This window comes from Rhea pennata, chromosome 5 (assembly GCF_028389875.1).
Source record: "Rhea pennata isolate bPtePen1 chromosome 5, bPtePen1.pri, whole genome shotgun sequence".
Taxonomy (NCBI): Eukaryota; Metazoa; Chordata; class Aves; order Rheiformes; family Rheidae; genus Rhea; species Rhea pennata.
This window is the reverse complement of record NC_084667.1, coordinates 12,439,946-12,466,873: the sequence shown is the minus strand read 5'-3', so window position 1 is coordinate 12,466,873 and position 26,928 is coordinate 12,439,946. Positions and strand designations below refer to the sequence as shown.

General features: G+C 39.4%; 1 protein-coding gene across 1 annotated transcript; it reads left to right on the top strand.

Moving 5' to 3' along the window:
• The first annotated feature begins 5,920 nt into the window (after positions 1–5,920).
• LOC134141052 (serine/arginine-rich splicing factor 5-like) lies at positions 5,921–23,213 on the top strand. The gene is made up of 8 exons (XM_062576955.1): positions 5,921–6,054; positions 8,477–8,615; positions 12,036–12,106; positions 12,909–12,989; positions 15,605–15,677; positions 19,554–19,627; positions 20,626–20,736; positions 21,693–23,213. The coding sequence occupies exons 2-8, from the start codon at positions 8,490–8,492 to the stop codon at positions 21,976–21,978; spliced, it is 822 nt and encodes a 273-aa protein (XP_062432939.1). The 5' UTR covers positions 5,921–6,054; positions 8,477–8,489; the 3' UTR covers positions 21,979–23,213.
• Positions 23,214–26,928: the final 3,715 nt, after the last annotated feature.

Here is a 26,928-nt window from a genome sequence, read left to right as displayed (position 1 = left end):
TTAGTCGGGTCCTTGAGAAAAGACAGGTAATAACAATCACAGCACTGTGTTGTGCTGTATCCCAACCTGACAGTGTCCGCACACCGTATTTGGGAGAAGGGTGCTGACGTCTACCACCGCACTTCTTCCAGCAGGCACTGAGCCTTCCTCTCTCCTCTTACAGCACCGGGTAACGTGTTACCAAAGCACAGGCAAATGAACGCCGGTCAGCTTCACATATATGCAAGACCAGCCACAGCTGGTCCTCAAAAGCTGAAGCAGAGGCATAACTTACTTACCTACAATGTTAATCTGCTGGAACTGAGTTGAAGCTAAATTTCCTCAGGTCCAAAGCTTTCTTGTAATCAATAATGGTGAAAACCTTGGAGAGGCCTATATGAAATGAGTCATCTAGGACTTGTATCTACATCAGTATTTAATCCACTGATAAGCTCTTCTATGGGCCCATTTTCAGCCAAGTCACTACTACATGCTGCTTCAAATGGGACTGTCCTCTTCCAGAGATGGAGAGCTGATCCCTTTACCATATTTTAGCACACATAACACATAGGCTGTTTTAAAAATAAAATATCAGAGGGGAAGGATAGAGGCATAAGCAGATGATCTGAAATGACATTTACCTCAGAGCACCCATTACCCTTGCTTTGATAACCCCCTTTCTTCTTCCCCAAAAGCTAGTCTGTCCTTGGTTTTGTGCAGCAGGACAAGGACATGTTTGCACTTTAAAACAAGTTGAGGTTCTCTGAGGAGTGGGTTATACATGTGAAGATGTAGATATGTAGATTTTTTTTTTTAATTAAAACACCAAGGGTTTGGGGGAGCAATCTCCAGCTGGGGTATTAAATGACCAGTCTCTGGAGGAAAGACCCATACTATTTTGAAATAGGGCTGGAGGAAGAGCAGAAGAAGAGAGTAAGTAAGTGCACTGTGGGCTATCACAGCTCCACACACCTCTCACTACACTGAGGATGGAGTCAGAGGTGTATTTGCAATGACCCTGCTGAAAGCACTGTGCAAGCCCCATGCTTACTCTGCAGGTAACAGAAGTCCTTTGCAAAAACCTATTACTGAGCTGTGGCAGTGCTGCACAAAACTCCAGCTGGGTAGAAGTATTCCTGTTTTTATGAGGCAGAAAGAAAGCAGGTGACTTCCCTGCTCACACCACAATGGTAGCAGTGTGGGGGCCACAACATTCCTCTAATAGCATCATAGCACTGCACCTTTGTGCAGTTCAGATGTTAACAGCATCAGAAAGGTCACACTGTGTTTTTCAATAGTTGAAAAGAGTTATAATTTAGCAATAGGCTTACCTAAAATTTTATGCACATTTCTGCTGCTTGGGTGACTGGTCTTTGACACTACCCCTGCCCCCAGGCTGCAGATACAGTCCCCCTTGGAGGAGGACTAGTATGATCCTGCAACACAGTACACCACCTCATGTGCAGCCCAAGACATATCTTGCAGTCACATGGCCTAACAGTTTCTGGCACTTAGTATGCTCAAATTTGAAAACAGCTTTTTGTGTTAGGATCGTGGTTTTCCAGCTAATGTGCTGTTCATTAGCCAAGTCTTGACATCAGCTGTGATTAAATTCATTGCTGGAAGCAGCTGTTTGCAGTTCAGTGACTGCCCCTTCCCCTGCCAAGGACAGAAAAAGCAGACAATGTGTTTCAAGTTCACCACATTTCCCATTCAGGGATGAACTGGTTGTTTTCTTAGTCTGCCATGTTCCCTATTTTCAGATGGGGAAACTGAAGTAATTCCTCAGAAATCCTCCCCATTTTAACTTCAGTGGTATTGACATCTTGGCTCCTGAGATCTTTGTACCTGCCCCTGCACGGCTGCCTCACAGTGCGGGGACAAAAGACACATACATAGTGCTCAGACAAAATGGATCTGTCTTGCCTGCCAGAATGCCAACCACATTTTCAAAAGCCTCTCAAATGTATCTTGTGACTGTTGCATGTCTTCAATGCTGCCAGCATCTGGATTTGAAGAAGAGGAGCAGAGCCAGGAGTCTCAGAAAACAATGAAAGGAAACTAGACTGCTACCTTGAATGAACTTAGAACTTAGTTCCAAAGAAGTATTCATGCATCAGCAGAGGCTCTATCCAGCTGAATCAGACTGGTTTTATCAGTGAAATAACAGGGTGAGGAATAGAGAGGATGACCGCAATGACTAGAAGAAACGGCTTGAACTCAAATTACTTTCTTAAGAAACCAGAATGCAGGAATGATTTTCAGACCATAACAAGAAAATTAGCTGTACAACATTACTTATACTACAAATACTGGGGTAGGACAGATTTGCTACCCCCCGTGGTAGCCAAATACAAAGAAAACTCAAACCTGCTGAATTAATCAAACTTCCTAGGTGATTCTTGGCTACCGAAAGAGCTGCTACTACGTAAAACCCATTGCATTAGCTCTAGACTGCCGAGAAAGTCTTAGCATAATAAACCTAGATTAATGAAGTACAGGACATATCCCAAGACAAGTAGGAAATTAGAACATTCCCCAGCATGCATTAAGAAAGCTTGTTCAATATTGTGGTTACTAAAAAGTCAGCCATAACAGGGGATAAAGTTGGATGATTAGCACTTGCAGAGGCGAGGAAGTTTTATAAGGCTATTTAGGTAGACTTGCATCTTACCAATTTAAAATCACAGGAAAAAAAAATAATCTTTTCTACATCATGAGAATGTACAGCCATTATAGAATACATAACTCTCCAGTCAAATATTAAAATAGATTCCTCTCCTTTCTTTGGAAACTACACTGCAGTCAGGAAATAGTTCCTTAATTTTGCTCTCACACGTATATTTCAATTTCTGGGACATGAACGTGTGAAAGTACTTCGGCAAAAACCGCACTACATGTCATCACTCTCTTACTCCTTTTCAGCAAGTCTGTTTACACCTTTCTGTTAATTCTAGTGACCATCTTATTAGTTTCTGCTAGAGCAAAGTCTCCAAGGGGAAATCTAGCTTTCATAATACCTCAATGACTCCTATCCTCACTATCTGAAAAAAAACATAACTTCTTACTACTTTTACGGGAAATTGAACTGGGATTATTTGCATTGTGCAGGTGAAGGCAAATGGAGGAAAAAGGACTGGACCTCAAGATATGGTAGAATTGAGGAGCCTGTTTTTAAAATTGCAATCCGAACTGTTTTCAGTTGCTGCCCAAACCCACACGTATTACTCACTAGGTCTTCCTTGTGGTACCTAAGCCGCCTCTGCATGCCCATGTCTGCTGCCAGGCAGACCTGGAATGGTCCAGTAAAAGCAAATCAACACCTAATTTCCCTTTGACTGTCCACACTAGGGCCCAACCATTCATCTGGTAAAGACCAAAAGTCACCCAGTATGAAGAGAGGTACAAAGCAGCAAGAAGGGCTGCTTTCTTTAAAGTCACCAGGTTAGTCCAGCACCCATTTGCTCCGCAAGAGCCTGCCTGCCCAAAAATACCTTCTTATACGGACAGTAACCCAAGGTCAACAGTTTATCCCTCCTGACATCTCAAAATGTCTTTTTGCACCTAATGAAAAGAATGAGCCCTAGTCAGTTCCTGATAGGAACAGATGGGGCATTTCTCTTTGCAACAGCTATGAGCTGTGAATCCTAAGTGAAACAAGGCTATGGTTTCACAGCTATAGACGGGTGTGTATGTACTGAACAAGGGCAGAACTTGAGGCCCACATCTCTCACTACTGTTCCAGAGCTGCTCCTCATTCAGCATGCAGGTATTTTCGGTCAGCAGATGCCCACCTTCCCCTACTTCCTGTGCAGGAAAGAGTAGAGACCTAACTCTAGGTCTTGGACTCCTTTTGGGTTGCTGGCATCTCTAATTTAGGTGCCACAGTGAAGACATCTAAGCTGATATTGTCTCCAACCATAAGTGACTTGCCTATGGTCTTCTGGGAAGTCTGTGGTGGATCAGAGAACTGAACTCAGCTCTGTCACATCCCAGTTTAAGTACCACAGTCATCCTACAAGTATTTCAACTCTTTTCCCAGACCATTCCCCCTAAGTCCTTAAGTTCTGTTACTGCTTTTTGTATGAACCCTGCGGCTTTTGTTGTATAGATCTCTCTAAAACCAAGATCTACTTAAAACTGTAATATAGAGATCTCATGAAAAATGTTAAGAAAGCATTTTATATCTTCTTTACTATTCAAATGACACCACCATCAGTTTAATAAAAAAATTCTCTCCTGCTGCATCTTAATTCAAGCAGGGGATAATCTTTAATCTGTCGTTCTGACTCAGAGTATCCTGGGTTTTGCCACAGAGAATAGAAAGTCCTCTTCAGGAAAGCAAGATAAATGTGTTTTCCTACCAATAAATAGATTATATATTTTAAATATTCTGATTCCAGCTGAGTATTTGTTTCATTTGTTGGTGTGCAGTCAGGGTGCTAATAGTTCCCAATAGGCTTTCAAAGAGTTCACTGAGACACCAATCTCTTTGTGCAACCAAAATAACTAGAATAAACTAGAAAACTAAAATACAGCTCTACTCTGAAAGTTGATTCTGCACACAATACTGACTAGAAACGCTACCCATACACTAGAGGAAACCTTAGTAGGCAACACTAGTGGCAGATTCTTTTAATTATATATTTCATGCTTTTTACCACTCGTGCAGAGTGTCCACAACTTAACACTGGGAAAGGGAAAGCCAAATTCCAGTCTGGCTCAGGCATCATCAAAGCATTTGGAATAGCGTTCCTAATGCGCAGCAACATTCTTTCTCACTTACACGATCCCAGTGACTCCAGAGACGCAGGGTAAAGTAAATAAAAGCTTTAATGGGGCTTCTTGCATGACTTATCTTCATTACTGCCAGTAACTCAAATTCTTAATGCTCTCATGCCATTCCAAGACTGCCACCTAAAGAGCTTTTTTCTACTTCTGAGCTTCTCACACAGCAATTCAAGCACACAGACACATGGAGACCCTGATGCTACCCCTGCAATATTCCAGTGCTACCAGCTACATAGAATTTATACAGAAAAAAGTCACAGCACCACATTCTGAGCGTCCTGGACAGGCAATCTTATCAAAGAAAAAAGAATTAAACTATCCTTACAACTGAAAGCGGCATTGAAAGTTGTAAGATATAGTTGCCCCAGCTGGTATTTTTCTTTTACTACATAATAGCTTTGTTAAGCTGCCAGATTACACCATTTTCTTACCAAAAAGAATTCACAGCAGTTGGTTATTATATAGATCAACTTCATATTTATCTCAAAACGTATACTACATTGTAAGGGATAATAATTGGAGGGCATGAAATCAGAATCTAACATGTGATGTCAAAAACACAGCTCAGATATTTACTCGAGTTAAACCAGAAAATCCAAATATGATGCTATCAGCAGATGAGGAGAAACACGGGCAGGATATACTATAGCTGTATTTTAAACCTCTGGGCCGTGAAGATTTAAGTGTTTCTTCGGTACAGTCTTCCTATATACACCGAAGAAACAGACGGCAATTTTCACCTTGGTGAATTTTCACCTTCACAGAGACACTCCCCGTCCCTCCGCGCCGTGCGGCGGGCAGCGCGGCGGCGCGCACCGTGCCGCGCCGCGCCCGGGGGCGCTCTCGCCGCCAAACGCGGCCCCGCGCCAGGCACCGGCCTGCGCGGCCTAGGCCGTGGCCGCCGCCACGACATCCTGCCCCGGCCCGCACGGCCCGCTCCAGCCCCCCACGCACACGGAGCCTCTCCCCCCGCCTCGCGCCTGCCCCAAACCCCGCGGCAGCGAGAGGGAACGGAGGAGCCCAGCGCTCCCCGCCCCACCCCCGCCGCCGCCGCCGCCGCCGCGCCTACAGCTCCCAGCATGCAGCAGCGGCCCCCCCGCGCGCGGGGCCGCCCGGGGCGCGGCGCGGGGCACGCTGGGAGTTGGAGTCGGGCGCCGGCGGTTGCGCAGCATCCGTTGGGGGAGCGCGGCGTTGTCGGTCTCTCGTAGGAACAAGGCAGCCATTACCGCGGCGGCTGGGAAGAGCGGCTTCCTCACGGCCAGCTGCAGTCAGCGCTCAGCGACGGTGGGTAACAGCCCCTCGCCTGCGCGCTCGGGGGCGGGAAGGCCCACGGAGGGCCCGGCGGCGGGCTGCGAGCGGGCTCTCGCAGCCGCGGCCTGGCGGCGGGGCGGGGACGGGCCCGGCCTTTCTTGCGGCGCCGCCGCGCCGAGGGGGAGGAAGCTGCGCGCGGAGGCCTCGCTGGCGCCGCGGCCGCTGGCGCTTTGGTAATCGAGGCGCGACGCCCGCAGGCCGCGGAGGCCGTCGCGCCGCGCCGCGGCCTCTGCGGCTCCTTCCGTCGGTGACCCGCGCCGCGCCGCGGCGGCCGCGCCTGCCCGTGTTTTCCTCGGGGCAGTGGCCGGAGCCATTGGGTTTGAAGGTGAGAGTGGAGCTGCTCGTGTGCGCCAGGAAGGAGCGGAAGGGTGGGCGCCCGCCATCGGGCCGCCGCCTTAGTTACGGTGAACTTGAGGAAAGGGTCTTTCCGCCTTGGGAGAGGCGAGTCTAGCGCTGTCCCGTCTCGTCTTCACAGAAGGACGAAGCAGATTATTTTCTGCTCCGGGCCTTTGATTCCCAAGTGCTTTTCCTTTGCTGTGCAGCACGTTGTGAGCCATCGGTAAACAAACTCAGATGCATTGTACTAGGAACAACGTGTTAAGCTCTGCAACTAGCAGATGCGATACAGAGCTCAAACTATTGTGATCCCTGATGTTTGAGTGAATAATGTGTTTTGCAGTTCTTAAGCTATATCTCTGATATTTTCTCAGATAGTCAGTTCCGTCTCTCCCTCATTTTGATCCCTGATTCTTTGCCCCTCCCCCTGTTGTTTTTCTAGAACTGAGAACTAAAAGTATTGAGCAGCAGTTACACAGTTGGTTTAACTTGACAAATCCACGTTGTTCCTAAAATGAGTTCCACTGTCGAAATAAGCATTCTTGCTGTATTTTAAATCACACAGCTACAGAAGTCTGCTACCTCTCTAAGGGTCTGTCTTTCCCTTAAAGGCTACTGGCCTTTCTTATCTCACACAACTATGGTAAGCTGGATCAGGGAGCCAGTCTGACTAAAGACTAGCTTCTCTCTAAAGGAGCTGGATCTGTTCTCTGGCCTGGCTTTTCATGTGGGCATAAAAATGAAATAGCCATCACAAAGGAGTCAGTGGTTACAAAGGGTGGAATAGCCCCTTTTAGGGGAAGCACAAACTTACTACCTGGCACTGATTAAATAGCTATCAGCCTCAGGCCATGCTTCCGTGAAAATTTAGGCTAGCCTAAGTGCTGTCACTGTTGCATCCCTCTCCCTTTAAGGTATCCTACAGCCTGCCATCATAAGTTCTGGTACTTCTCTCATGGCACACTGAACTGACAAGGAAGCTAATCAGTATAAACCTAGTCAGTGCTAACACAAAAGGTAAATAAAATCACACTAACCCCAAATAATTCCTCCAAATCTGAACTACAGTTTCATTGCTAACTTGATATGCTATCCATACTGTATTCTCTGTCTGCTTTACAGCCCATCCTTGTACTACAAGAGCACATTGTACTTTCACTCCTTAGGGCTTGGATTCTTTGTGTTTTGTATAATAACAAACTCAGTGATAGAGCAAAACAGTTAACATTTTCTGCTACCGTGTAAACTTAAAATGTATTTTTGTGCTGTTTAGTTAGCTTTTAACCCAATATTTGGATCAATAAGCCAATATTAAAATGAGAAATAATGAGGTCCTAAATTTCAGATACCTTTCCACTGAAAAAGTGGCATGCTTAAGGTAATGGAGCTTCCATAGAGTATCTCAAATTATGTATCTTGGATCAATAGGTTTTTTTTTGAGAATCTGAATCTCTGAAATGGTCTTTGGTTTTGCCGTGGCTGAAATCTCACAACAGCAAACTTTCCTTTGTTCATGATTTGATAGATTGTTGAGACATTTGATATTTAGTGCAGAATGAAATGATTTGATTTGCTGGTGTCCGAAAGATACATAGTATTAAACTTCTATTGCAGCTGGCCTCATAGGTGAAAATAAATATTTGAGAATGTTTTATATCTTTATCTCAATCATTAGCCTAACACTTCTTTTCAGTTTTGTATGCTTTTACTACCGTTAGCCCCATAAGTTCATCCTAGAGCTTATAGTATATTCATTGTATTCTGAGGTACAAAAGCCTCATTAGTCTAGCAGCTAATGAAAATGTCAATTCATTTTTTAGTCACGTAACTTTAATGCTTCTAGTAAGAGCAAAGTGGGAGTTCTCCATAAGTTCTGTTAAAGTTAGTGAGAACAGATTTTCTCATTTCTCTGGCTATAGAGAAGAATCAGATTTTTAGCATACATACCTGGAGACTAATAAAATTTGCTACCATTTAACAAAGATTTCTGAGATGTGAAAGTGATCTTAACCTATTTTATGTTTATTAATCTGATAAACAGTACTGTTTTTTTTCTTAGTATCATACTTAAGATGAGTGGTTGCCGTGTCTTTGTTGGACACTTAAGCTCACGTGCTCGGGAACGGGATGTGGAGAAGTTCTTCAAAGGATATGGACGCATACGGGAAATCCATCTAAAAAACGGCTTTGGATTTGTGGTAAGTAGCAGCTGGTTTTCTCGTCTCTTGCAGGTACTAGCCTGGCTAGACTGATATTAAGGAGGAAGAAATGCTTGAGAGAAAAATCAAATGGGAAACAGAAAATATTAATATATATGCTTCAGATTGCTTTTCAGGTGATACAGTTATAGTTTTCTCCTGCTGAGTTATCTATTTACCTGATTTTGGTCAGGATTCTCTCAAAATCTTGGTAGTATTCCGACTACATTAAATGCATGGTATTGTAAAACTTGATATCAAGTCTCATCCTCAAGAGATGGAGAAGCTTTACAGTCTCACTTCTGTTTCTCTCTTCCTTGTTTCAGTCTCCTGGACTGGGAGGTTATTTATCTAAATAATGGCCTAGCATAAAAGAGAAGTAGTTGACTGAGACATCAAGGGTAATAGGTGCTTGCAATCAGATTTGAGCAGTGCAGTCCAGCTGGTGTTTCTCTCTCATACAGCTAAAGCTAGGAATATCCACCATGAATGTAAGTTCGTAAGGCATCTGTGTCACTCAGACTATTCTCTGTTCATAAAGAGAACAGATAGTTCTTTTGGTCTTAGTTTTCTACTGTAGCTTTCCAGAGGTCTGTATCCGTTAACTGTTGTCCAAATCCTTGCAACTTCACAGGTTCCCAACCTTACGCTGTTTTTCCCTTGAGACCTGGGACTTGGAATTCAATGCTGCAGAATGGCTAACTGGAAAGACTTATATTGCCCATTATATCTGCACATTGTGGCAGACATTCTTTCTGCCAGAATCAATCCCTTGTTTGAAGCTACGGAAAAAAGTGCCTCTCTGCCTACTTCAGTTTCATATAAATATTACTTATTGACTCTTAAACATGCCGGTTCTTGATGGCCCTATACTATGAGCTACTTCTTGCTGACTGCCAGGCAGTGGGTAAATACCTGCCTCTTGAAGTCTGGATGTAAATGGCTAGTCTAGAGATGAAACTGAGTTTATTTAGCCCATCCTTTCCAGTTGCTGCTATTTCCTAATCACCTTTCCCTGAGCCTTCTCTTTTTTATTTTGGGCAGGGCTGTTGACTCATTCAGGAACAACCTCTGCCCAAATCTTTCACATGAGTCAGCCAAGCCTCCTTCCTCTCTTCTACCGTTCCTAGGTCATTTTCTCTTCAAAGCCAACCAAGTAATAGGCTTGAATAATTATTTTATGGCTGTGTCAAAAATGTTTAACTGTTCTCATGGTGAAGAATTTTTTTTTCCTATCCAGACAAAACTTCACTCAAAAGAGCTTGTGCCCTTTGCCTTTGTCCTGTCACTATGCATTCATGTGAAGAAAGTATCATCTCTATAGCTCTGTGTGAGGAAAGTCTATACCTATGTTTTAGATGTTAAAAGACTGACTAGATCCGCCTTAGAGCCTTTTCTTCACGAGGCTGCACAAACCCAATTCCTTCAGCTTTTCTTTACGTATCAAGTGTCCAACCCTTTGATCATCTCAGTGATCCTCCTCTGGTCAATGTCCAATTCTTCAATGCCTACCTTGAATGGGAGGACCCGAACTCAACAAAGTATTCCAGGTGTGGCGTGACAAGTGCCAAGTAGGGTGAAATAATCACATTCCTTGATCTACTGGTTGTATTCTTACTAATGCAGCCCAGGACATGGTTTGCCTTGATTGCTGCAAGGGGACACTGCTGACTCACCCTTAGCTTGCTGTCTGCCAGGATCCCCACATCTTTTTCAGCGCAGCAACAGTGTGGCTGTTCAGACCCCAGCCTGTACTGTCCCAGGTGCAGCACTTCACGTTTGTCTTTGTTAAACCTTGCAATTCTTTTTGCCTAACCTTCTAGCCTATCAGAGTCTCTCAGTATGTCCTTCTGGCATATTTACTTCTCCTCCCAGTTTGATGTCACCCACAAACTTGATGAGGATGCATTCAGTCCTGTCATCTAGATCATTTATAAAGATAACAAATAGTATTAGCCCCTGAGAAACTAAATTCCTGACCAGCTGTCAGTTTAACTTTGTTTTTATTGGTATAAAATTTGTATTTATAAAACGTTTTACAGAACCAAATGATTCTTACTGAACACTGCTTTAGTGTTGGTATAGCTAAAAGAAGAAAGCATATTTCTGTGTGCTTGGTCTGAATCATTGCTTAATCTTTGAAATGAATTGTATTTACTTGAATTATGTAGACTTCTGTGCAGAATGTTTTCAAACTTTAGTTCCCATAGCTAGATAGACTTTAGACATTCAGTGTGTTAAAAATTAACTGAAGTCAGTGAATTGTAGATGCTAATATTGATATTCTTAAATACTAAGCATAAATAAATTTCTCAAGATAATCTCTGCACGATACTGCAAGGATCTGTGATGGATGGTTGTGAAGCTAATTTAGTAGGGATGGGGGAAGATTTCTTAAGCCAACATTGCTTCTGAAAAGCTGTTCCTAGTTATGCAGACAATATCTTCAATTTGAGAAGCTCCTTCTCTGTTTCTCACTGCTCTCTTGCAGCAGTTCCATGATCTTTTTTTCACAAAGCTGTTGGTTTGAGCAGTCCCTATCCAGCTGCTTGCTCTCACGTCTGTCTGTCTTTCCCTTCTCCCCTTGCCACAGGTTCAGCCATATGATGAACCTACCTGGGAAGCTGATCTAGCTGAAAATAACACTGTCTTTTTCACCCTAGCCCGTGCACCCAGTACTCTTTTCATCTGGATAGGTTTCTTGACCTAGTTTCCTGCGGAGCTACACAGACAGCTTTGAAGAACCAGTAGGCTGGATAGGAGGCAGGGGCTACTGCAGCTGATTAAGCTAGTGCAGCTCCCAAAGGTGAAGTGGCAGATTCCATTGCAATAGAATATGGAATTGCGTATTATAGCTGATGCAGACCTAGAGCTTGCCAGTCTTGTCTGACTTACTCTTCTTACGCAGGCAGCTTTTGCCAGAGTAGGAAGCTGAATTAGCTCAGGGAAAAATCAAGGGATCTTTTGTTGTTGTGTTATTTTCCTGATTTACTTTTTGGGTACTTTTTTGGCTTTGTTTTTGTTTTGTTTTGCCAATTCATTAAACTAGCCAGCCTTGGAATTATATCAGCCCCAGAACTCCTACAAGCTGGTTTTTGGAGAGTGCAACTCTCCCCCTTTTGGTAGCAGCTGGATCAACTTGAGCTGTTGTATATAATTTCCCTATATACAGGGATGTGTTTCAAACTGTATGCCTTGAAATAATCCACGTGAACTCTCATCTAAAAGATATTTTAGCGATCTTTTTAATGAACCAGATCATTTCATTTATTTGTTTTACACAGATCTCACAAATAATTATACTGAAACAGCTATGGGGACATTTGCTGCAGAAATTGAAAATTTATAAAGAAGGCGTCTTTTCTAGCATTTAAAAACATTATGAGGGAAAATATTTGTTTATTTGCATTTCTTTCCTAGGAATTTGAAGACCACAGAGATGCTGATGATGCAATTTATGAACTAAATGGTAAAGAGTTGTGTGATGAAAGGTAAGCTTAGTAACATGTTTTTCCCTTAAGAACAACTAAAGCATTTTGCATCCAGATATGGTGCATTAGCTTGTGCTTTGATGCCTGTTTCCTGTGCCTCTGATGGGATACGCCTTCCATAACTTTATCTAAAGAGATCAGTCAGGATCCTGGCTTTAGTCTTATATAAAGAAAAAAAGAGTTCAGGGCTAGTGGGGGGATGGCTGGAGTAGGGCTGGTTGTTTTCTCCACCTGCACTCCTTTAACACGTATATTTCTGCTCTAAAAGTTTTCTCATGGTTTTGTCTCCAGAAATGTTAGTCAAAGTGAATTGAAGTTATTTTTCATCTGTCTACCTGTTGGCTTCAGAAAACAAATTGATGAGAACCTGTCTTTAGTGTTGCCCTTCAGCTTGCAACTATTTGAACTATAGTCATTGTACATTACAATAATTTTTACTTTGATTGTGGAAGTTGGGTTTAGGTCTTTAAGTTACTGTTGCATTCCAAATACTCATTTTGGTACCTTTTTCACTCTGTGATTACTCTTAGGCTCTGATTGAGCATATTTGATAGAAACAGTCTGTGTTACAGACCCATGATAATTCTCATGAAAGTCTGAGGGAGGCAGATGAGACAGAAAGATGCTGTTCTGGCTCTTTAAGAAATGTCAGCAATTCTAGTAAAAAGCTTTGCATGTAAGGGCAAGATACTTCTTGTTTGTGCACATGTGCTTCAGTTGTGAAAGATTTAAGCCAGTGTCAAATCCTTAAAAAGGAAGTCTTTTTGTTTTTTTTTGTTTTTTTCCCCACTACTATCCTAAGGGTTACAATTGAGCATGCTCGAGCCCGAAGAGGAAGGGGCAGATTCGCACAACGCTTCAGTTATTACCAGAGTGGATCTAGGTAGGTGGTTTTGACTCTGTTTTCTACAAATAGAATAACTGAAGAACTGTACTAAAACTATTTTCTTCCCATGATTAGAGGTAGGGAGACCCCTGTTTTGTTGTCTGTCATCATGGAAGAGGCCTTATGTTCTCAAACCTCAGCACTGCCTGAGCAGGAGAATGTGGACTTTGAAGAAGTTTAACTGGTTCAGAAAGACTAACAGACACATTTGAAATGCTCCCTCTCCATGTTCTATGCATTGCATTGGTCTTGCTCACTAATATAGTGTAATATAGTGTACATGATGTGAAGTAGTAGTATTACAGTTGAATTTTGCTTGATTTAGTTTTAAAAAGAGAGGAAAAAAGATTTAAATAAGAGAGATTTAAAGAAAAGAAAATTAAAGATCTCAACAACAATCTACAACAATTGGTTCAATGTAATTTATTTTCAACCAAATTCTTAGGAAGAAAACCAATTCATTCCAAATTCTTAGGAAGAAAATTAATCCAAAACTTCAGATTCAAAGTTTTTGGTCAACAAGGAGTGAAGTAAAACATGCTTCTTAACATCTGTTGTGCAGAATCTTTAGTAATTTAGATTTTGGATATACAGGTCTGTATTTTTTTTATTTCAAACGATGCTGGCAGGTGTATTAATTCCATAGTATAAACATTCAGAGATTTTCTGTTGAGGCTTCTTTCATAAACTTAAAGGCTGCGTAAAGTTACTGCAGAGCAGTAGTTCTCCAGGGTATTTACTATCTAATTAAGCTTTTACGTTTCCAGTTATATGGTTAACAAAATGCTTACTTCAGCACAACATACAAAATGAACTGCATTCAGTAAACACCAGGTATTACCGTGTGCAGAAGCATTTAGATACCAGGCAACAAAGGTTGCTGGCTGACTGGTGCCTTGCTGAAGGACAGTCTCTGTCCAAAAATGGAATCTGAAACGCAAGATACAGCTCATATCCAGAATACCTGTAGTGAACATCTAGTATTTGTGGAAGCATTTATTTTGAGTGATTTCAGTTGGTGGTGAATTTTATGCTGCTTTACAGTGAATTTTTTGAAAGTTCTGCAGATTTGCCTATATTACAACAAACAGCTACACTGTAGGTCTTTGTAGTTCATACCTACCTACCTGAGGTAAACATGCATGAAATTAATTTACTTTGTGGACAAAATTATAACCATGGCCTATGCAGAGTAGCTTTTGAAAGAAAGAGAAAGGCTTAACTGACATACACCTCTGCATTTGTTTCAAAGTCAGAATTGCTGCCAGTTACAAACCAGTGAGTGTCTGGAACATCTAATTTGCATATGCAAGTATGCTAAATAGATTATTTTTTCTTTAGTGGCAGTAACCTTGATGCGGTAGAATTGGTCCGAAGTCCAGGCTAAAAGTGGACTTTTAAAGTAGGAAGTGTGATTGGAGGTCGTGGGCATCTGACGTTGTAGTCAGGTTCATGACGTCAGACTCCCGATTCCTGATGCCAGACAGGAAGAGACTACGATTTGCAATAATGGAAAAATGAGACTCAGCCTGCCAATTTTGGGACTCTGGGACTTCTGTTTAAATGCTCTGAAGATCTGGATGTTCTGAAAAAAATTGGGACACTTTGAGGTATGCACTGAAATGAAATTGCCTATGCTTCAGTGTACAAATCAATATGCACAATTTAGGGTTATGTTTTTATAGGAGGAGAAGGCAAGAACAGTTTGCTCCAAGGTCACTGTTCTTGATTCCTCAGTGTTTTCATAGCAATACAAAGCTTTTAGAACCCTACATTATTTACCAAAAAGCTGGCATGTATTTTTCCAGAGTTCTCAAATCCCTTTGGGTTCAGAATAATTAGGATTAGGAACACAAACTACCTGCAAAGGCAGTATTTTTTCCAAACTTTCTCTTCTTGTTCTTTTCTTTGTCAGTACTTTAAGCCACAGTTTGCTTTTTTGAGAGGATCTTTGATTTTTTTCACTTAGAAAATTAACTTTCATCTAGGAACTGCCACTGTTTTTTCAAGACAAACAGTTAGCTAGATTCCTTTTTACTAAAATAAGAATGTTTCTTCCCAGAAGACTATCTAATATAGGTCATGTTGACATATACAAATATTAACCAAAGTGATTAGCAGTTTAGAATCATGAACTAAGATGCCTTTAAATTGTGCTTTCTGACTCCCTGACTTGGAGAAGCAGAATTTATCCTACTAACTACAGAAAAGAAAAAAGCCCTTTATATGAATAACTTCCAAAGCCATGTGTATGAGTGATGCATGTCAAGGACCTAAATTAAACTAAAGTTTAAATAATTTTCATTCCACTAGGCACTTACTTCAGTGTATCTAGAAAAATAGGAACTATATTGACTGCCTTGGTATAAAATTCTTCATCAAAATCCTTTCTATTCCACTCATTGCAGCTCTCTCTTAATGGATATGGACTCTTTATAAACTGTATGTTCTTGACTAGGGAGAATAAAATCTGCAGTCCATCAATTAGGAAAATATTTAACTTAGAACCCTCAACAAACTACGGAAAACATCAAGTTGTGCAAGTTTTGAATTCCTTACACTGGAGATGCGTTTTTTTCTTTCTTTCTTTTTTTTTCTCTGAATTCTTCTAGCCGATATGGACCTCCTGTTCGTACTGAACACAGAATCATAGTTGAAAATCTTTCTTCCCGTATCAGCTGGCAGGTGAGTTAGCCTCTTATCTTCTTTCTTCACTGTTACGATACTCTCATTCAGAACACCTTATTTTCCAGGTCTTTAAGTAGACTGTTTTCAGCCTAATTCTACGTTAAAGCCATCATAAATATGTAACCTGAATAACAATAAAGCAAAAAACCTTAGTGACTGCTAAAAATGAGTACTCAGATATTTAAAGAAGTCTGCAGTTTCACAGCTGTGCAAATAGTTTCATGACTTGATTTTTGTAGTCAGGAATCAATTCTTGCTTACTGCTAATGACCAACTGATAAAAATTAAAAAAGATTCTAGATTGTTTCTAAATTACTGAAGCATAACATACATTTCAAACCATCTTATCATTTTGTAATGTTGTACCTGTGAGTGCATGCCTTTGTTTTGAGTGAAATTTAAGGTCTTGTCTTATGTCTTACGGAGTATTCTTTGTTATATAATGCATGATGGAGAAGTCTGTTAATACATCACGAATAAATGAAATCTCAGGAAAACTACTTTATCAAGTGTGCTCATTATAACTACTAAAAAACCCCTCAGTAATTAGTTTTTGAAGCTTTCTTACCATCTTTCTGTTTTTTGCCAATCTTTCTAACATTTAGCTGTCTTATTAACATAATAACAACATGATTATTTAATTGTGTTCTCCTTACAGTCTGCGTAAATTTTCCTTTTGTTACGGACATAGCAACAGATATTTACAAAAGATGTAATGAGTAGTGGAGTTTATTTTTGCTCATTAATCTTTATATTCTTTGAATAAGGGGACTTAAATTAGTTCAATGAAAAATAGAGTAGAATACTCGGAATATTCAAAGCACTGGTCTTGCAGCTGAATACACATGAGGAGGCTGTTTTGCTTGCCTGAGGCTCCACTGATGTGTTTCATAAGAGCTTCGTTACGGTCCATGCAGACAAATGGCAGAACTACATTTGTTTGTCTTCTGCATGAAAGGCTCAGAAATTCCTAATTGTAAAGTTATGTGAATTATTGAATAACTGAAAAAACAACTTCTGAGTTGATGTGATGAGCAAGTGAACTTCATGTAAATCACTTCTGGGTATGCTGTGCAATTTTTGTATATGAAAGGATCGTTCTGAGGCACACAGTATTTGGAAAGGACAATAGGGATGACAGAAATAAGCTAGAATGAAGTGTTAATAAAGGTGACTCATAAATTGAACACTAAACAGCTTTATAACTTGAAAAAATTGACATTTCTGTAAATTTTCTTTTTACTGGTAAATATTTATAATGGCTTTATGTTTACTTACTCTTCTGGAGTAAAATCTATCCACTTAAGATTTTGTATTGATGAATCTCAATGTTTTTTCTTTAAATTTTATAATATTTTTAAATGTATTTTAAGTTACTGTAAAATACTTGATACTTGCCTAAATAGCAGAACTTACTTGAAGTTAAAATCTGTACGTAAACCTCATTTAGTTTATTTTAGCTTTTTAACTATGCTATTTGTACAACAGATTTGAATAGATAATGCATGAACAGTAATGGCATTATTCCTTTCTAATTCCTGAGATCCTAGGAAGCAGTGATCAATATGGAACCTCCTTGCTTTAAAACTCATGTGCATCTTTTCATCTTCAGTATGTGCAGGTCCCAAAGCTTTGAGAACTTCTGTCTGTTTTTGTGTTTGGATGTTTTTTTTTAAAAAAAAAAAAAAAAAAAAAAAAACTCAGACATTAAAAAAACAGATAAAATTTGTGTTCAGGTCAAATTCTTCAAATTTCATTGACTATATTAGCGATAGATAATGTAGTATTCCTATAGTAAAAAATGAAACTATCAGAGTTCTGCTTATTTTAACACACACGCACATTTCTGCATGTCCAGAGCTTTCCCACCACTCTTAATGGTTCTTAAGTTTCCTGTGAAGTTTCAGATTGGTCTGTAGCTGGGAAAACTAGATCTGAGTTGCATCCAGATTTTTAATACGTATTTTTTCCTATTTGCAGTCATTCTAAGCCTTGTTTTCCTTTGCTGCTAAGGATAACATGGGTATTTTTGTGCTGAGTAAGGTGAATCGGAACAGTAAACTCAGTGGGACAGTTAAATTTTATTCTAGTTTTTATTAAGTAAAACAAGGTAACTTCAAAACATTCCACTAATAGAAGCAAATATTTTGTTAATCTTTTATAAAATACATGCACAGTTCCTCTCTTTCTGAGTAATAATACACATTATATTTCATGATGGTATTTGTTAGGATTCAGAATTAAAATATTATGTAGCAACTGTATGGAAGCCTCAATTTTAAAGCGTAAAATTACTGACTTAGAAAACAATTATGTAGACTCACTTTTTCTAACTTTATTTTGATATATAAATTCTGGTCTAATTAGGCTCCCATTGAGTTGAGTAAAACTAAAATTTTTCTCTTTCTACTTGAAGTGCTGTAAACATACTTAGGCTGAAATATTTTTAATGATGCTATAGGGCCCATCTCTTATTTGCTATTAAGGTTTCTTTGTGTTAAGCATATGTGAAGCAAAGAAAATATCTGCTAGTTTGCATATGGCAGTTTTTAAAATTAAACTATTGAATTTTAATTAAAAGATTAGATAAAACTAAGCCTACTTATATTCTGTGGCAAATGTTCTAAAGTTTTAAAGTTTTTCTTGGCTTTTTGTTTTGTAGTCTTTTATTCCTCAAGCATATTTCTAACCAAGTGCATTTTGAACCTCTTCTAACAACCTTGATTTGGGTTAACCCTCATTTTTCTTGTGTGGAGGAGAAAGAACCAAAGATTTGGGGGTTTTCTAGTGGCTGAAATTCTAGGGTTTGGCCTGTTCTGAATTTTCCTTTTGGTTCCTATGACACTCCTGTTTTTTGGCGATCTAGATCTTGGTTTGCCTGGGTTTGATCTCGATTGGCTAGCACAGATCATCCTCGGGTTCTTTAGCCACTTCTGGAGACTATGTCCAGTGCTTTCAGGGCCTCTGGTACCTCCGTGAAGCATATTGCTATGAGCCATCACTCTGCCTTTCTCATGTAAGAGAGTTCCTCTTGGCGAGCTAGGTATTGGAGAAGCAACTCTTTGCTTAAGGTACCTTCTTATATCATCTGCCACTTGTGGCATGTTGCGGTAAGTAGTCTGGGACTATAAAATACCAGATACTGTTTGGCGAAAGTACTATTTTAACTTTCACAAATGTTTAGATTTTTAATGACCTTTTACACTGTTTGTACTTTATCCTATTGCTGAGCAAGTAAATTTATAATGTCTGTGTTTAGCCCTATTAAATTAAACACAATGGGTGTCTCTTGAAATGACACTGTAGTGTGACAGAATATTGAAATTAAATTTAACAAAGTTTTTCCTTTTGTAAAAGTATTTATTATACTTTTAATTAATTGCACCCATTTACATTTAATTTTGTTATGAAATTGGGGGAGGTGAGTCTATAGAATAAATTTGTCTAAATATATTGGATTTTCATTTAGCTGGGGTTAAGTTAGTCCTGATAAGTTAGTGCTTATAGTCAGTCATACAAATTTGAATTTAATACTATATTACTTTTCATCTGGTATAATTCTGACATTAATGCATATGTTGGTGTTTTAGTTACTGCATTATGTTTTCATAATAGCAATTTTCAGAATGTGGGATTATTTTAAAAACAATATTTTATTCATTGTATTGTAATAAGAGTGAGCGATTCTTTCTATATGCAGCTGCTGTTATATAGACTGAGTTTCGGAAACTTTTTTCCAAATTATGTTTTTACATATATAAAAATATAAAAGCAATAAACAGTTTTAGTGGAGAAAATTTTGGGGGGTATTATTTACAGCTAGCTCATTCATGTGTGTACTGTTTGAGACTAAAATGTTAATTTTTACTGCAGGATTTGAAAGATGTCATGAGAAAGGCAGGAGAGGTAACCTATGTGGATGCACACAGAAACAACAGGAATGAAGGGTAAGTTCATATTTTTGTACAAATATATGTGATAACTCTAACTGTTAAAGACAAGATTACTGTAATATAAAAATAAGTGAAACATAGGTCTGTGTGTGGTTTAGATGCTACAATCTCTCCAATTAGAAAAAAAAATCAGTCAGTAAATGAGAGTTCAAAAGTGGTACTAAACTGTCTTTCCTCTTCACAATGGAAACAAAATCAATATAAGGGAAAGGAGAAACCCTTTTGACAGTTGAGTTATACTGTCCTTAACTTTCAGTCATTTATGTAGTTAGTCATTTATGATCTGACATTGATTCTTGAGGCCAAAATATCTCCTGTTGGAGATAGGCTAGGCTAGGTAAACTAGCCTAAACTAGGCTGCTTTGCTCTAGTTTATCATACTCCGTCATGGGAAACAGACATACCCAACCTCCCTAGGGAGTAGGTAGCTGTCTGTTCTCCAGACATTCTTCTTAACTTGTGCACGATGTAAAGGTCCTGCAATACAAAGTAGAAGAGAGGGAGATACGAGTGGAGCATGCATGCTGGCGAAAGAGTGCCTAAGAGCCACTCCAAGCAAATGCAACTTAGACATTTTTGAGAGGAAAACCTATCAAAAGAAAAATGAAAAGGGGATTTTTATTCATCATAAGGCTCTAAAGAAACACCCAGACTCTGCAAGTTTATTTTGCTAATTGGACAGCTTTAGAATGCACTTTAGTGAAGGATTGAAAGAAATGTCCTCAGCTGGTTTGTGTAGCTTCCTGGATTTGTTTATTTTACAGTTCATTTGAGAGTTTCAGGACTGTTTTAAGATGATGTGAAAGGTATGGATGGCTAAGACAGTTAATGTCATACTTTCCTTTTCATTGTCATTTTAACCAAGTTAAAAATTAGCTTTGAGAAGATAAAATACCAAGCTGTGAATCAGCAGATAGAAAAAGGCCCAACACTTTTATCCCTGCTTTTTCAGTATCTCTAACTTAATTTTTTTCTTTTTTGATTGCATATAGGGTTGTGGAATTTGCATCCTATAGTGATATGAAGAGTGCACTGGAAAAATTGGATGGCACTGAGCTGAATGGACGCAGAATTAAACTGATTGAAGATCACAGAAGGCACAGGTATGTCACCTGACCTAGTAAAATTCTACTGAGAATAGTATTGATGCCAAAGGTTTAATATCTAATTCTTTGGCCCCAGACTAAATATCACAGCACTGAACCACTCCCCAGCAGTGTAAACAAGTTTAGATAAGAGCTGACTTACTGAAAATAGGGTGAATAAAACACTTTTGGATGAGAGAAAGGAGAAGATTTGAAAAAAACTCAGATAAAATTTGATATTTAGATGAATGGATTAAAAAATATTACCTATAAATTTTGGTATTATAATCCTTTTAATTTAATGGAAGGTTGCTTCACAGTCCTTTGAAGTGCCTGTCACCCATATTCAGATAGTTGTGGAAACCAGCTTTTTGGTGAGAATAAAAGAAAAACAGCTAACTGACTTGCATTATTCCCCAAACAGTTCTGCCATTTAGTCATTTTTTAAAAACGCCGTGTTAGCTGTACCTATTTCAAAGGCTCTCTTAAAAATAATCCATTTCTTTACATGAGAAAAGAATGTATAACTAGAGAATGTGTTAAACTGTCAATCCTTAAGGAATGCTGGTGTTTTTTAGAGAGAATAGATATCCCAGGTGCAAACTTTCATTTCTGCTCTTGATAAATGGCTAAAGATTGTTTGTCTGCTCATGAAAAAAACAAAAAGACATCTTTTATGAGGCAGTTCTCATTTTGCCAAGGTAGCAGTAAATGCCAAGGCCAGCAGTTCCAGTCCCCAGGCAGCTCTTGGTCCAAGAAAATAATTGTTATGATAAAGCGTAACAGAAATTTAGCAGCACTCTGAAATAACTGAATGCTGTGCACAGTGCGTTCAGATGTGCAGATATAAATGCTGAGCATACACAAAGTATGCTCGAAGTATATACAAAGTGAAATTTGAAAATTTAAATTGATGTTGAGTATTTTAAATTTAGTAGCAACTGAAACTAAGGCTCTTTACTGTGCTTCTCTAGAAGCAGGTCTCGTTCAAGGAGTTACTCAAGATCTCGCAGCAGGTCCAAGTCTACAGGATCTTCCAGATCATACAGCCGGTCCAGGTCAAGGTCAAGGTCCAGGTCAAGGTCCAGGTCCAGGTCCAGGTCTCGTTCTCGGTCCCGGTCCCGCTCTCGCAGTCGTACACCTAAAAAGAGTTACTCCCAGAAGAGCCACCGCTCCAGCCTGCTAGCTTCTTCCCCATCTCCTTCTTCCTCTAAAAGGAAATCTCGTTCTAGGTCAAGTTCTGCTCATAGCCGTAGTTAACCTGCTCTTAGAGATGTATTAACGCGCTTAATTTGATTCAAGTTTCTTGAGACTTGAGACAAATTATACATGAGAACTGGGAGGGGAGAGTTAACATGATGAAAGGGTAACCTCCTTTTTCATTGCCAAAGTGCCTGTCATCAATTAGGCCATCTCTGTGAGGAAGGGCTGTCAGCTTTCTCCTTTCAGTGAAGTCTGGAGTGGGAAGTCTTTTGGGGTTTTTTTTTCTGCTATTAGTAAACATTTCTATCATAGATATATTATGTACACATAATGTTGAGGTAATGGGATGAGTCAGTACGCTGCTTTGTCCCTCCCCTGCCCCTCACTTTTCCCTCCACCTCCAAGGCCTTTGACTTCCAAAATATTACATTAGCTTTTTGTCCTTGGTATTGAATCCACAGAACAGGAAGTATAGATTTTATTCTTTAAGGTTCTGTGGCTACTTTTCTGTGTGAGAATGAATGGGCCAGCTGAATTTAGTTTAGAGTTCACTTTTTCCCCATTGCTTGGCTTAACAGGCTATTTAATTTCCAGCTTTAAATGACCTTGATAATATGCTTAATTTGCAACAGATTTTCAGGAATATGCATTGGCCAGTTAATATTGCTCATTTTGGTAATGAATCAATACAATGTTAACCAGTAATGAGAGCTGGAATTCCCTGTTAGAATGAGAGACACCATCCAGATAACAGGATTATTGGAAATCCATTATTCTTATGAAATTTCCAATAATTCAGTAGTTTGTGATCTTGTATGTAGAGGCCTTATTTGACAGGTGACTCCATAAAACTGCACAGAAATGTCAATATGCATGTCCATGTTTTTAATGTTTATAAAAAGTGACATAGCTTTCATACCCAAAAGTATGATATTGAATATTGTGTGTATGATTAGCAATAGTCTTCATGGAAAGGAAGGTTATTTTAGTGAATGTGAGCAGCAAAAATTCCCAGGAACAGTCTAGTCATTTGTGACAGGAAAATTTAATCATGTTAAGGGGTAAAGAGGGTAATTTCTTTAGAACTCCTGAATGCACAGTTGTTTCAAGTAATAGAAATTTCCACTGCAAATACTGTTTGTTCTTATAATTTGGGATTAATTTTTTTTTTTTAACTTCTGAGTCATTAAAGAAGGGAAGCGTTTTTTGGAAAAATACATGTAAATTAATCCCAAAGTCTTATGTGTGTTAAGTGTACCAATCCTAATAAAATAAAACCTTTTTCTGGCTTATCTTGTGGAGTTTTATTTAGTAATATTACTGTTGCCATTGTTCATTTCATGCAGTCTTACAAAGATTATCACAAGGAAATTTATTTTGAAGTGTGCTGTTGTGGAAGCAAACAAAAAGGAAATAAGGAGCACATGACACGTAAGTAACCAGATGCTATAGGATTTTACTGTCAGGGCCATCAGCTGCTCGGGAGCCTGTTTGAATCAGTTGATGGCAAATAGCAATCTTTCTGCATTTTCTTGCAGACAGGGTTCTATCTGACTTTCTTGTCCACCAATTTAACAGAAGAACCAACAATCAAATGTCCATAGTTACAGGTAAAGCCATTTTGGAAGATTTCAAATATGGTTGCAGGGAATCTTACATTGCTGAAACTGTGGCAACTGCCATGCACTGCTGTACATGTAAGATTTGGTGGCTGACACCTTTATTCGAGCAAGTTACTGCTAATCTTACACTTTTGTGTGTTTGGCTTGGTGTGAAGTGAATATGCTGGCATTTCAGAAAAGAACAAGAACACATATAAATTGTTTTGCAACAGAATTTTGCTAGATGCTATTCTGTTGGGAAAGCTGGATGGGATGGCTTCTGCCCTAATTTTGCTCAGCTGTGTTAAATGTGTTGCTTGCTTTGATACATTTCTGTCACTACTAAAAAACCTCCCAAAATGCTGGTGTGTTGACAGTGCTTCAGCTAATGGAAAATAAGCTTTCTTTGTGCATACTTAGCACAAATATCCACCACCTAGCTTGGTTACCTGTGAGATTGGCAAGTGCATAGTCAGACTTTGAGTGCCTCCGGCCACAGCATGCTTACCTTGAATTATTGATTCTTGATTCTTCATTTTACAGAGTCATTTCCCTTTGAGAATTTTCTGTTTCACTCTGTAGTACCAATAGAAAAATTGCTGACCAAAAAAATGCCAAAAGCTTAAGGTTATGTAATCTTGTGACTGCAACCACAAATGCATACAGTTTATTTCTCAACCTAAAGCCCAGTGTACCCAGAGGTCTATGCTGCTATAAATACTGGTTAGAACTAATATTTTTAATTACTTTTAAATTAATATGATTGAAATGATGGTGATACAGTGTAGATAGTGGTTTAATGTAGGAACTCATAAGACTTTCTTTTCTGTACTGGAATAGTAGTGGCTTAAACATCTTTACTCATACAGTTGTGTCAAAGTTAACTGTAGTACTACTTCCTAAATGTAGCAATAGATAACCAAGGGTGGCAGATTGTATGGTGCTGATACCAATGCAATGTGGTATGTCAAAAAAAATAGACTTTGCACTAATTTTACATGTTTTTAAAGGTGGCAAGCAGTGGCTCTTCTTTGTTCCCCCATGACCTACGAAGGACTTAAGAGTGTTTAAGTGGGGAAAAGGTGGGCTTTTGAAATGTTAAGAATATCAGATCTGATCTTTTCTCTGTTTGGGAGTGGTATGTTTGTTTATGGTAGATGTGAACTTGGTAGCTTAATCTTTATTTGAAGGGGAAGGATAGGAATCTTGAGCAGCTGTCTTTTCCTTAAAAAAAAAAATAAAAAGGGGGGGGGGGGAAGAAAAAAATCCTTTTTGACAAGGTTGCCAGGCTCAGTTGCTCAGCTCTTGGTTGTTTCTTCTGGTGCATTCATTAAAGTGGAGAAATAACAGAAGTTTAAGCCCAAGTTTCATTTCTTGTACACACAATTCTTTCTGGCCTATTCGGTGTCAAAAAGGTTTAAATCCCTATAATGTACTGGGCAGAGGGAAGGAAAGAGTGGTCTGATTACTCCCACACACATTTCCTACTGTGTTACCACTTTTTTTTTTTTAGAAGACTATTGGAATTTTGTTCCACGCACACACACACACACACCCTACACACCCTCTGGAGTATCGTATCAGGAAATCCTGACAGTTTTGAATAGGTTTCAGAGCAGCACAGCCTTGTTCCAGCACACAGTACTTACAGATATGAAAGCTACATTTTCCAGTGAGGTTTAAAGTTTAACACATTACCTTACATTTAAAATGAACTACAACTGTGTACTGTTAATTACTACTTTGATGAAGGATAACTCATGGTGCCACTGTAAGTCGATAGTGTGTGACCTCTTAACCTGGAGCAAGACCAATCTAGAATTTGTTGGTTTAGGGCATATATGTTGGTGGAGGGGGATAAAAAGACAGTTCTGTAGCCCAAATAAAATACCCTGAGGGGTGTTCAAACCCTTGCATAGAAAAGCTCTGGGAGGGAAGAGGAGGGACTAGGGCAGAAAGAAGCTGTGAACGAAAAAAAGGACCAAAAAAAGCTGTGAAGGTTTAAAAAAAAAAAAAAAAAAAAAAAAAAAAAAAAGGCAGTTTCACTGCCATAGACACTGGTATAGGAGGAGAAGAGGAGGAGATATGACTCCTATTGCTCTAAGAGAACAACCTTCATACTCAGGAAAACAGTTCAAATTTAGAGGCATCCTCCAGCCCATTTTCTTGAGATAAAGAAACTGGGAAACGTGTGTGTGTGTAATTAAAAAATATATATATATTTTGTGCTCTGCTGAAGAGCTAAAGGTCTAAAGGAAAACAAAGCAGTGTTGTGTTCCTGTGAGTGTCTGTGAGTCAGTTTAGCATCTTCACTGGTAGATGTAGACTGGCTTAGTAGACTCCTTTTAGGGAAACATGATAGTCTGAGACTTGGCTGAACTATTACTGTACTTCAGAAACTAGATTATTTTAAAAATAGAACATTTTTAGACTCCTTTAAAAACATTTTTAGACTCCTTTAAAAACATTTTTAGACTGCATTGAAATGAATTATTTATCCACAAATGGAGTCAGGTGTCTTAGTTCCAGCTTTACGGGACCCAGGAACATAAAACCCACTTTAATGTAACCTAAAGTAAATTTCTTTAATGTATTAAAACTCATATCTTCTACAGGCAGCATGTTAAAACATCTGATACTTTTTCTCCATGAGAAACCTGGAAATCACCCCTTCCACGTGGCAGAAAGTTTTGACTCTCAGCCCTGCGAAGCTTTGAAGTCATGATGCATCTGCAAATAAATCTCTCATTTCTCCTACCCTTATCTTGTTAGCCTGAGTCTTGAAGAACAGTGTTCACAAACTTCTCCTCAACAATAGAGATGATGTAAGCCAACATAAAAGTTAAATTTACATTAGATTTAAGGGTTCTCGTTACACCTTTGGGTTATAGTTGGACAACACAGCTAAGTGATTTAGCTGCTCACTGCTGGCAGGAGGAACTGTACCATTCGTTCTTCCCATGCTCCTGCTCTCTGTCTTGTGTCAGCTCTGGTGCTCATCTGATCCTCCATAAGCCAGTTCAATCACATCACAAAAAATGGGTATTTCAGATCTCTAGTACCGTTTTTTCCTGTTTTATTCCCTGAATCTGATGCATAGAGGAAGGAAGTAGAATCGTGACCTGGGGTACAACTCCAGTGTGATCCTTTTTTTCCCTCCTTCACAAGTATGCACATCCTCTTATTCCTAACCTTATCTACCCATTCTATTCTCTGAGCAGTGAGTTTCCAAACAGAACACCGTAACTGTCCTTCCATCTTGGATTTCTTGTGCTTCTCCTTCAAAGGACATTTTTCTCCCACTGAAAGCTTTATGCTGCAGTGTAACTGCCCTACTTGCAGCATAGGGCACTGCTGAAAGCAGAGCACGTGATTGCATTAGACGACTAGCTACATCCCACCCCAA

Bases quoted from the DNA above. Each gene is read 5' to 3' on its own strand.
- LOC134141052 (XM_062576955.1), top strand. From the start codon at position 8,490: ATGAGTGGTTGCCGTGTCTTTGTTGGACACTTAAGCTCACGTGCTCGG. The intron at 12,990-15,604 runs GTAGGTGGTTTT...GAATTCTTCTAG, and splicing joins TATTACCAGAGTGGATCTAG to CCGATATGGACCTCCTGTTC. The intron at 20,737-21,692 runs GTATGTCACCTG...GTGCTTCTCTAG, and splicing joins GAAGATCACAGAAGGCACAG to AAGCAGGTCTCGTTCAAGGA.